Source organism: Piliocolobus tephrosceles, chromosome 10 (genome assembly GCF_002776525.5).
Source record: "Piliocolobus tephrosceles isolate RC106 chromosome 10, ASM277652v3, whole genome shotgun sequence".
Taxonomy (NCBI): Eukaryota; Metazoa; Chordata; class Mammalia; order Primates; family Cercopithecidae; genus Piliocolobus; species Piliocolobus tephrosceles.
Genome location: NC_045443.1, coordinates 27997290 through 28008728, shown reverse-complemented (window position 1 = coordinate 28008728; position 11439 = coordinate 27997290). Strand labels below are relative to the sequence as shown.

At 40.0% G+C, this 11439-nt stretch overlaps 1 protein-coding gene across 2 annotated transcripts in view; it reads right to left on the bottom strand.

The window, feature by feature from the left end:
- Window positions 1-202: 202 nt before the first annotated feature.
- Window positions 203-11439, bottom strand: part of MRPS35 (mitochondrial ribosomal protein S35) — a 43569-nt gene continuing 32332 nt past the window's right edge. For both annotated transcript variants that reach the window (XM_023209015.1, XM_023209016.1), the window contains one exon: window positions 203-1314. In XM_023209015.1, the coding sequence (XP_023064783.1) occupies window positions 1045-1314 (270 nt within the window). In that variant the 3' untranslated portion in view covers window positions 203-1044. The remainder of the gene's footprint in view (window positions 1315-11439) is intronic.

The window sequence follows — 11439 nt, the reverse complement described above, 5'->3', positions numbered from 1 at the left end:
CAGCAGGGCACGACATGCCTTTTTCTCCCCCTTTTGTACTCAAGGCCATATTGTCCTTCATAACCTACAGATTCCTGGCCTCACTCACACCAGACCATACCTTCATTTCACACAAATCATTTAGGAAATCGTTGTGAAATTCCCTTTTGGCTTTCATTTATACTCTCTAATTCTTCTACGCAAAATAAGTCTATTAGGCAAATAAACTCAGTAATTCCTTTATTCTGATTTTAAATTAATCACAACCATCGAAGTGGTAAGAAACAGCTGACAGGTGTACTCAGAAATACTGAATTGACAGCTACACTGAATGCAGGGTTTCCCAGGGTAGTTCTTATTTTGTCACTTACTCCATTACATTCAAGGTCCCTATGCTTCATCTTTTTCCTGAGCTGTGGCAGCTCTAACTGGGGCACCCAGGGGGATACATACCAGGTAATCTCCACTTCTACTTTTCTGGTAGCTTGGCCCTGGCAAAATGAGCCCCACAATCTAGAAAGTAGGATGCTAAACAAAGTTGAGTCAACATAACTTTTTAGACAATATCAGGTTAGAGAATACTGAGCACCTGTTTCTAACCAGAACTGACAAACGTGAAAAATGCATCAGCTAGACAGCAGTCATGTGAACAGAGCCTGGAACTGCAAGTCAAGGAAATGGGTTCTGGGCCTACCTTCTGAGGTAACCAAAACCATTATTCAAAAGCAACTACTGAATGCCAGCTTGTGGGGAAAGAAATGGGGAAAGTGGCAAAATCACAATTAAAAGCATGTATATACATGAATACCAAAGCTATTATGTACAAATAAAATCAAAACACTTTAGACCAAAAAGAAATCAGAGATCTCCTAGTCTATTGCCCCAGTGTAAAAATAAAAAAACTCTGGAGTAATCATTGCCATTAAGCATTAGTATGAGGGAAATAATTTTAACTCTGAGGAAAAACAATGATTTTTTTTAACATTTTTGACTTTGTATCAAATTAGATACTGATTACATATATTATAAAATTAATAAATCAAGCAGGTTTTTCTACTCCGTAATTCATGTCACATTTAATAGTCTCTTCACAGATTCTTTGTACTGAGAAAGCAAATTTTCATTTTCCTCCTCATTTTTAAGACTAACAACAGACTTTTTGTACTCTTCGACTTCTTTAGTACCAAGGAGCTCTTCTTTATTTATATCCATACTTTTCTCAGCAGCTTTCATCTGGAGAAGCGTTTCCAGGATATTTCTTTCTGATGAACTGTTTTCCCATATATACTCTTCCATGTCTGCTTCAGTCTTACTTTTTTCCCATTCTTCAGTTTTCTGAAACAAAACAAACAAAAAATGAGTTCTGAATTCTGAGAAATATCAAAAGTTTGTTTCTTTCTTTTTCTTTTTTTTCCTTTTTAAGGGAAGAGAAGTTTGCAAAATGTGGAGAGGCCCTGGCCAATGCCTTGTCTGTGCACTTTGGCCCCTGAACCCAGCACTGTTGGCCACCTGCACCTGCGCTTGAGGGCTGCACACTCTGTCACGTGAACACTGGTCTGTCAAGCTCTGTTACCACTCGCTACTCTACCCACATAATTACAATCTGTCTGCCTTACAAACTGTACTTACAAAGATATGCTGTTTTCCAGCAGATATAGAAAATAACTTTTTGCAGCTATTCTCTAAACCCTAAAACATCAACATTTCACTTTTTTTTTTTTTTGAGATGGGTCTCACTCTGTCACCCAGGCTGGAGTGCAGTGGCACAATCACAGCTCACAGCAGCCTCAACCTCGCAGTCTCAGGTGATTTTCCCACCTCAGGCTCCTGAGTAGCTGGGACTACAGGCGCCCACGACCATGCCCCGCTAATTGTTGTATTTTTTGTAGAGATGGGGCTTTGCCATGTTGCCCAGGGTGGTCTCGAACTCCTGGGCTCAAGTGATTATTCTGCCATGGCCTGTTAAAGTCCTGGGATTGCAGGGGCGAGCCACTGCGCCTGGCCCAACATTTGGCATGCCTGAGTTGTAATCTTCAACTTCTTTAGTACCAAGGAGATCATTATTAAAAATAATGAGAGCTGAGAGGAGACTGTATTTATCTCTGTGATATACTTGCAGGATGATGAGGAAGACTATTATAATACAATTAAGAATATGATATACATAATACATGGTTTTTAGTCATAATGACTTCATATATCCTAGAATTTTCTCCCCGCCCCCAACCAAGACAGAGTCTCACTCTCTTGCCCAGGCTAGAGTACGGTGGCGCGATCTTGGCTCACTGCAACTTCCGCCTCCCGGGTTCAAGCAATTCTCCTGCCTCAGCCTCCTGAGTAGCTGGAATTACAGGCACCCGCCACCACACCCAGCTGATTTTTGTATTTTTAGTAGAGATGGAGTTTCACCATGTTTTCCAGGCTGGTCTCAAACTCCCGACTTCAAATGATCCACCTACTTTGACTTCCTGAAGTGCAGGGATTACAGGCGTGAGCCACCATGCCCAGCCTATCCTGGAATTTTATTTTGTTATTATCTTTCTGTTCCCATAATATGAACAATGTTTTGTTACTACTTGTTTTTTCTTACAAAAATTATTACCATGCTATTCTAGGGAACACTGGTAGGCTTTACAGTAATATAGCATAATTCAGATTTATGATTTAAATGGAGATGTAACAGTCTGTGAAAATCAAGCAACACAGCTACTAAGTAATATACCCTGTTCAAAGAAGTGCTGAATACTAGTCACATTTCTTCCAAATTAACACATAACAATATTCTGAGCCACAGGCTGCTATGGAATCATCTACTATACTGAATAACAACTTTTAAAGGTGGCAAAATATTAAAAGATGAGCATATTTGTCAGGCTGTCAGAAATACTATTCCACCTCTGGAAAATCCCCTTCAAAGAGAACCCAGCTTGAGTAGACAGCTCCAAGGCTCTGCAGAGCTGAGTGGGCACCAAGAAGCAGGTAAGGTTTCCACCTGTGCCACCTTCCCACCCCCATCCCCACTACAAGTGCCTATGAAAAGAAAAGAAAGCATTGGAGATGTGTTCCTCCAAGGGTAAAGAGGAGCCCCACCGATCACAAACAGGCCACTGGGGACAACACAGAGTCGGCAAACCCTGCTCAGATCACCGAGGCGAAAGGAACGGACTTAGGAGAAGAAATTCTCCTTTGAATCCTTCAAACTGGGTACCGTTCCTTCAAGGGAAACCAGTAAGATGCAGGATGTCTTCCCTGGCCCCCAAATTCCTAAGCCACGTGGGGTATATTTGCACTTACAATTCCTGCATGTTTGCCCCACCTCCCTATAACAAATTTATGGCTGTGGACAGCGTCTCAGCGTATGTTCTAGAAATATCCAGTTGAGAACCAACTCTGTGTCCTTTTTAAAAGAAAATCTGGTCGGGAGGTTTTAGGCTTGGCAGGGAAGGCATAATGTGAAACAACTTCTTTTTATTTTATTATTATTTTTTAGGCTAGTCGAGTAGTGAGAACGGGGTAAGAGCAGAACAAGGAATTCAACCTGTAACTGACTGTGAACAATCAACTGAGGTAACTACCTTCAGACCAGCCTGAAACAATTTGTTATGCCTCTCCCCCACAACTCTGCTGCAAATAATTTCTAACAAACTCTGAATTTGTGCATTAAAAAAAATTGGCAAAATTATCCTACTTCACCTAATTTTTACTGTAATACTTGAGAAAGGAATAAATGTCAACCCCTTAAAACATAAACGTCCTAAATTAAATACATTATTGGTTCTATCTATTCTTAGAAATGTTTTAGATGTTTCAAGACAATGTCATAGTTTTTTCACAATTCAAACTTACAGGGTAACATATACTTAATCTAACAAACCGACAAATACATTTTATAAAGCGTTAAGTAGAACAGTCACTCCATCTCATTCCTGACTCAACTGCCTGACTGCTAGAAGACAGGCAACTAAGAGACTTAACTATTTAGTATTTTTAAGTTTCACACGTTTTATCTGAATTTTCTTAATGGCTTCAAAATAGATGCTTACGCAGAGGAATTAAAGTAAATCCACTAATAATTCGCACATTTCATGTCTCTTCCCCTTACATTTGGTATATATAATTATACACTGGTTTGCCAAGATGTATTATAGGTGTGCCAAGATATTGATTCCCTCAGCCCTTGTTAGCCAGGTGAGCCTCGAATACTGGCAGCAGAATGAAGCGCCCTCCTCCTTCATTCATCTCAGGTGTGATCAAAGCTTGCCTCCCGCCAACCTCAACTCCTGTGCTCAAAGGACGCTCCTACCTCAGCCTCCTGATTAGCTGCACTATGATTACAGGTGCACGCCACCATGCCCAGCTAATTTTAAATTTATTTATTTATTTTTTTTTGTAGAGACAGGGTCTTGCTATGTTGCCTAAGACTGGTCTTAAACTCCTGGCCTAGAGCAATCCTCCTGCCCCAGCCTCTCAAGGTGCTGGGATTACAGGGTGGAAGCCACCGCACCTGGCCAGTAAATAATTTTCTAAGTGTGTAATCACATGAACAAGTACATGGAGGAAGGCCAAGGTGGATATCCAGGCCTGCATGACAGCGAGTCTGGCATGCAGGTGCACACCCCCACTTGTTATATAACCTGTTTGTGTAAGTTCATCCTTGGTTCTGAGCCACTGTTGTCTGTAAAAGGTATAATTGCCCTGCTACCGTTGTACAGGCGCTCTTGGGGCTCAGCTTGGCTCAACATGGCTCTTGTGTAGGCACTGGTGCCCACAGAAAGAGAGAGCCAAAGCTGTCCGTCTGGGCAGCAGGGAGCCAGGACACAGCTCAGCTTGCTCATGCCCAGATAAAGGGTTAAGCTGCTGACCCTGAAGGCAGGGGAGAGCCTTCCGCGAAGCTGCAGGCATGGCGGTCGCCGGAGCCACACAGCTGGAGCAAACTGCTGAGCTAAAGGTGGATGGACAGTGTAAGAAAAGCTGTTCATAAGAGAGCTAGTGTAAGAAAGCTGTTAATTTGAGCTGCTGCTGAATAAAACTATCTTTCACCTGCCTACAGCCCCCCAAGTGTTCTTTCTGCTTATCCATCCACACCCCTCGGACTTCAGCATGGGCTGGACCTGGACCCCGGGATCCGACAAAAAGGACAGGAAACCCTGCACTACGGAATAATGTACATTTAGAGAAGAAAATCACTATGGTTTAAAGTCACTAGTAAGGAAAACAAACTACATTCTGTAAAAGACCTGGCTTCTTATCCTGTACTGAAAACAATGCAGTGTTCAGTCTCAGTTGCAAACTAAACAAAACAAAATTCACCTTTTCCTTTTTTCTCTCTCTCTCTCTCTCACTCTTGTAGCAGGGACTATAGGCGCCCACTACCACACCTGGCTAATTTTTGTATTTTTAGTAGAGATTGGGTTTCACCATGTTGGCCAGGCTGGTCTTGAATTCCTGACCTCAGGTGATCCACCAGCCTTGGCCTCCCAAAGTGCTGGGATTACAGGCATGAGCCATGGCGCCTGGCCTTTTTTCTTTTTTGGGACAGGGTCTCCCTCTGTCACTTAGGCTGGAGCGCAGTGGCGCTATCTTGGCTTACTGCAGCCTCAACTTCCTGAGCTCATGCAATCCCCTTGCCTCAGCCTCCAGAGTAGCTGGGACTACCAGAGAGTACCACCACCACGCCCTGCTAATGTTTGCATTTTTTTTTTTATAGAGATGTGGTTCTGTCATGTTGCCCAGGCTGTTCTCAAATTCCTGGGCTCAAGTGATCCACCTGCCTCGGCCTCCCAAAATGTTAGGATTACAGGTGTGAGCCACTGTGCCCAGCCAAATTCACATTTTCTACATGGTCTAGCTTTAGGATCCAAACTCTGCACAGCTGAATAAAAATTCCAAGATAATGATAGTAACAATCCCAACAAACTGCATATTTAATTATATATCAGGTATCTTAAATGCTTACGTATACTATTACATATAATTCTTGTTAAGATGTACTGGGATAAATTTTAAGAATTACATAGGTAAGAAAACTGAGTACTATGGAAGTTAAACAGAGTCCACAATCCATTGGGGGATTTCAGATTTCAGAAATTTTTGTATTTTAGAAAGTGAATTATGGTGCGTATAGCATATATTTTTTAACACCTCTACAGGGGGGTCTATAGCAGCATCACCTAATCCAACACATAATTTTTAATGCAACATATATGAATATTTACACTAAATGGAATGAACAAAAAATATAAATAGCCTCTCATCTATTCAGGTCACATGTTTGTCACCAAATAAGTTACGGAAAGACTAACAATTTCTAAAGCTTTTTGGGTTTCTAAATTACAGATGCAGGGCTGAGGCAGCTAAGTTTTGCTCAAGGTCACCCAGGAAGTTAGTATAAGATGGTATTTACTGTGAGCTTTGGCATCTCCCAGACCTCAGTTTAAATCCTAACTTTCATCATTTATTATTGTAATAGGTGAGTTCCTTGAACTTGTATCTCTGTAAGAACTGACTTCACAGGGCTGTTCTGAAGATTAAAAGAGGTAACGACTATCTATGTACTTAGAGGATCTGGCTCACAGTAAACATTACATAAATGTTGTTGTTAATAATATAACTTGAAAGAGGAGTGAGTTTCAAACCCACATTTCCCTACCTCTTGAGCCTGGGAAGCAGAGGTTGCTGTGAGCCAGGATCACACCACTGCACTCCGACCCGGGTGACTGGGCCAGACCTTGTCACACACACAAAGTTTATTTTATTGAAGTGTAGTTATTTTATACTATATACTAATTTTAAAATATATACTAATTTTAAAGCACAAACAGCATATTCAAATTACTGGGGGCAATTAACAATACCATTTTAAGCTCAAATTGATCACCACTTAGGCAAATAATTCAATTAATTTGTCAACTCCTATTTTAATGCTTTGACCATTAAATATTTACAATTTCACCATTTAAGTATGTATCTCACACACACACACACACACACACACACACACACACACACACACACCCCTTTTCCTTTCCTTCCCGCCCTGCAATGAGAGAATCTGCCCTGACCCCAACCCCTGAAGAAGCAACTTTCCATTCCATGTGATCCTGTTCTCTTTTCCAGTTGGCTCGATTATTCATTTACTCATTCATTCAATAAATATTTCTTGCACAACTACTCTACCAGGCATAGTGTTCTCTGGGAACGTTCAGTCTAACGAGAGACCTGAAGTTGACGGTGAGCCAGTCAGATGAATACTGTGATCCCAGTAGAGGAGAAGCACCCACAAAGGCCTTGAAGCTGGTTAACACAATCAAGGAAATGAATGAAGGCCAATGAGAAGGAAGTGGCACAGGCTGAGGCTGAGAAGCTGTTGGAACACTCACTCCATGCCAGGCACTATTCTAAGTGCCTTATAGATATTAACTCATTTAATTCTCACAGTAAACCTAGGAGTGAGTTAGTACTATTATCATCTGTTTTACAGATCAGGAAGCTGAAGCCCAGAGCAACTGAATAATTTGCCCAAAACCACACTGCTTGTTAGTGTTAGAACAACATGTTCTAAGGAACCTCCAGGCATGATAAAAGAAGTAACAAAAAAAAATAGTAACATAACTGGAACCTATCATCTTTTTTTTTTCCTTGTATGAATTTAATACAAAGAAAAACATAATAGCTAATTCATGCAAGGGTCAGTGTATTCTGCTGTAACAGAAGGCAAAGAAATATCTGCTCCACTGAATACACAAGCCTGTCACCTCCTACTTTCTTATTTACAACTCTCTTTGCCTAGGACATGAATCATAGTAATATTCCACTTCTCATGATTACAAGTAAGGCCTTGTGCTGTATGAGAGAAAAACAGTTTAACCATTTTTTAAAATCCCAAGCAATTTGAAAATCATAAAACATACGAAGAGGCAAATATTCATAAAAAGTGAAAAAAGAATGACTGTCAATATTCTTTCAGCTACCAAAGCTAAATTTTTAACTATGTCAAGGAATTCAATTAAGTTTTAAAAAACATTTACTGAATGCAAATTTGCATCCTGGCACCCTGATCAACTCCTCAGACACTGTACTAGATGCCGAAAATATAAAGATGAATGAATATACACTCCTTATCCTCTGTGATCTCACAGTCTAATGGGGTAAGCAGACACGTGGACAGGCAATTACCAGAAAAGTAATAAAAGGAATGCTAGCTAGAGCAGGGAAAAGGGATGGGCAGGAAACAGAGAGGTTACATTTGACATGTATTAAAAGATTCATATGAATTTGCAAGGCTGATCAATTTGAAAAAAGAATTATAAGCAAAGAGAATAACATATGCAAAGTTATGAAAGAACATATTATGTTCATTATGGCTAAGGTATAGGCTATATAATGTATATTTCCTGGGTGCTGGTAATGAGGTGGCAAATTGCTGTGAATGGCATGCTAAGGAGTTCAGACATTATCCTAAGTAATGGGAAACCACTGAAGGATTTTGTAAAGGAATATGGTGCAAGAGATTTGTTTTTTTTTTTGAACAATTACTCTAACAGTAATATAGAAGGTGGATGAGACAAGGAAATCAATTAGAAGCCTATTGTAGTTTTCAGGTAAATGATGATGAAAACTTATACTAGAGTGTAGCTGTAGGGATAAAAAGGGGGAAACGGTTTTAACCGGTATTGAAAAGCGAAACTGAAAGACTTGGTAACTTATTTGGTATCAGAAGAGAGGGAAGAAGACTGTAACTCTCAAATGTATGACTTCAGCCACTGGGTGGGGAAGAAGAATGTGAGCAGAAAGGTCTTTTAAGTATATAATAAAATGAAGTCCTGCCTGAAGGCAAAGAGTTATGAGATTGTCATCTTCTGTGTAGCACCATCCTACTCAGCGATCTAGAACACTGCTTATTGTCTATCACATCAATTCTAAATTCCTATTTATGTACAACGGAAAAATCCCTCCATTTTCTTGCCTGCTCATTCTAATCACCACCCTTTACCCTCAAGCTCTGATATGAGATATAGGTTGAGTATCCCTTATCCAAAATGCTTAGGATCAGAAGTGTTTCAGATTTTGATTTTTTAAAGGATTTTAGAATCTGCATTATACTGACTGGTTGAGCATTCCTAATCTGAAAATCTGAAATGTGAAATGCTCTTCTGAGCATCATGTCGGTGCTCAAAAAGTTGCAGATTTCAGAGCATTTCAGATACTAGATTTTCAAATTAGGGATACTCAAACTTACACATACAAAACTGTCTTAAAAAAGACAAGCCAACTTAATCAGTTTCCTTATTTACAACATGCAAAGACTGGAGAAATTATTCACAATCCGGGCTCAGCACCAGAATCACCTGTGGAGCTTTTAAAACTGTGTAAAAACCTGGGTCTTACAGCTAGAGATTCTGATTCTGCAGGGCCCAAGCAGCTGTAGTTATAAAAGCTTCCCAGGTGGCACGGACACAACCCCCAGCTGAAAACAGGTTATGGAGATAGATGAATTTTCAGTTAGTCAGTTGTTCATTTTGAAAGGAGACTAAACTAGCAGTTAAAGTCAGATTTGATTTCATCTCTTATTTCATAACATTTTGAAAGTCAAAGTTAAATAAAACTAAATAATATGATACCATGGAAAGAATATGATACGTTGAAGCTGCAGTTCAGGTCTGAGTTCCTCCACTAAAAAGCTCTGTAACCTTGGGCAAAGTACCTGACCTTTCCTCTAAATCTTAATTTCTCAGTGTATAAAATGAAAAGGCTATATAATAAGATAAGCTGTTTGATTCCTGACCTTCAAAGTTAGCCCTAATTTAAAATGGATGGCTGCACTAAATGCTTTGTGTTTTTAAAGAAAAAAAAAGACAAAGTATTTTGAAGCACTTTGAAAAGACGGAACATGCTGGGCATGGTGACACGCCTGTAGTCCTACTCGGGAGGCCGAGGCGGGAAGATCACTTGAGCCTGGGAGGCAGAGGCTGCAGTGAGCCGGGATCACGCCACTGCACTCCAGTCTGGGCGACAGAGTGAGACCCCACCTCACTGTGTGTTGTCGGGGAGAGATGGAACAACTACTTCAAACCCCTTTCTGGTGTCCTTTTTATGTTAATACAAAGTGATCACTGAAGCAGCACAGACTTAAAAAAAAAAAGAAAAGAAAAAAAAGAAAGCCAGAGACAGAGACCCAGTTAACTCTCACAGCAACATCACAGGTCCACTTTTTAGAACAAAGGCCAGATGCATTTGTCTGAAATCAAGTAAAACTGTGGCATGTAGTTATTCTTTACCATTACTGGCCAACCACTAATGCTCGGACTCACGGGAATTCAACGCATGGGTGTAGTTAGTGGTTTAACAAACACTGTAACATTAGTAAGTTTATGCATAAAGTGTTAAATAAAAACATACGCTTCATGTTAAAGAGATGCATCTTGCCAGGAAGAGCCAGTTTTTTTTAGAATATAGATTCTATTAACATTGTTGACTGTAAATTTGCATCATGAACTGAACTCACAGAAGCAAGTATTTGTGGAGAACTTACAAAGTAATGTAAAATTTGAATACCTTTTAAAACACTTCCTAATTGTTTTTTGTATTTTTAGTAGAGATGAGGTTTTGCTGTGTTGGCCAGGCTGGTCTCGAACTCCAGGCCTCAAGTGATCTGCCTGCCTCGGCCTCCCAAACTGCTGAGATTACAGGCGTGAGCCAGCACGCCCAGCCTCAATAGTTGCTATGAAACATTCAGTATTCTTACCTAGCACTGACCTTCATAGTTTGGAGTACAAAGTACAATAGGTCAGATCCCTGCTAATGAGGCCCTAAAGTTAGAAAAAGAAAACACACATGGAACAATCCGTGACTAAGACAACTAACTGCAGTCAGGTGTTCCAGTGACCAGCATAGAAAATAAAACACAGTAACTTGCTATCTATACAAAGCAGAAGTCAGACAAAAACTAACAGCCTCAAAGCAGGTTGAGGTCTTGAAAGATATATAAGAAATGAATAAGTAGAGAAGAATTAAACATGAAATGGTAAATTATACAACCTGTGCTACAGACCAAATGTTTGTGTCCCCCCACTAAATTCAGATATTGGAATTCCAATCCTCAATATGACAGAGACAGGAGAGAATTTCCTTCCTCTCTGTTCTCCACCAAGTGAGGACACAGTAAGACGATAGCCATATGCAAACCAGGAGGAGGGCCCTTACCCTAATCCAACCATCCTGGCACCCTGATCAACTCCTCAGCCTCTAGAACTGTGAGAAATAAATTTCTGTTGTTTAAGCCATTCAATCTATGGTAATTTGTTATGACAGCTCCCACTAGAGTGTTCTTCAATTGGAGACAATGGTTTTCCCATGATTTATTAACCTTCATATCCAAAGCAAATAGACAATTAATAAGCATTTGCCTTATTTATTTATTTATTTATTTATTTATTTATTTATTTATTTATTTATTTATTT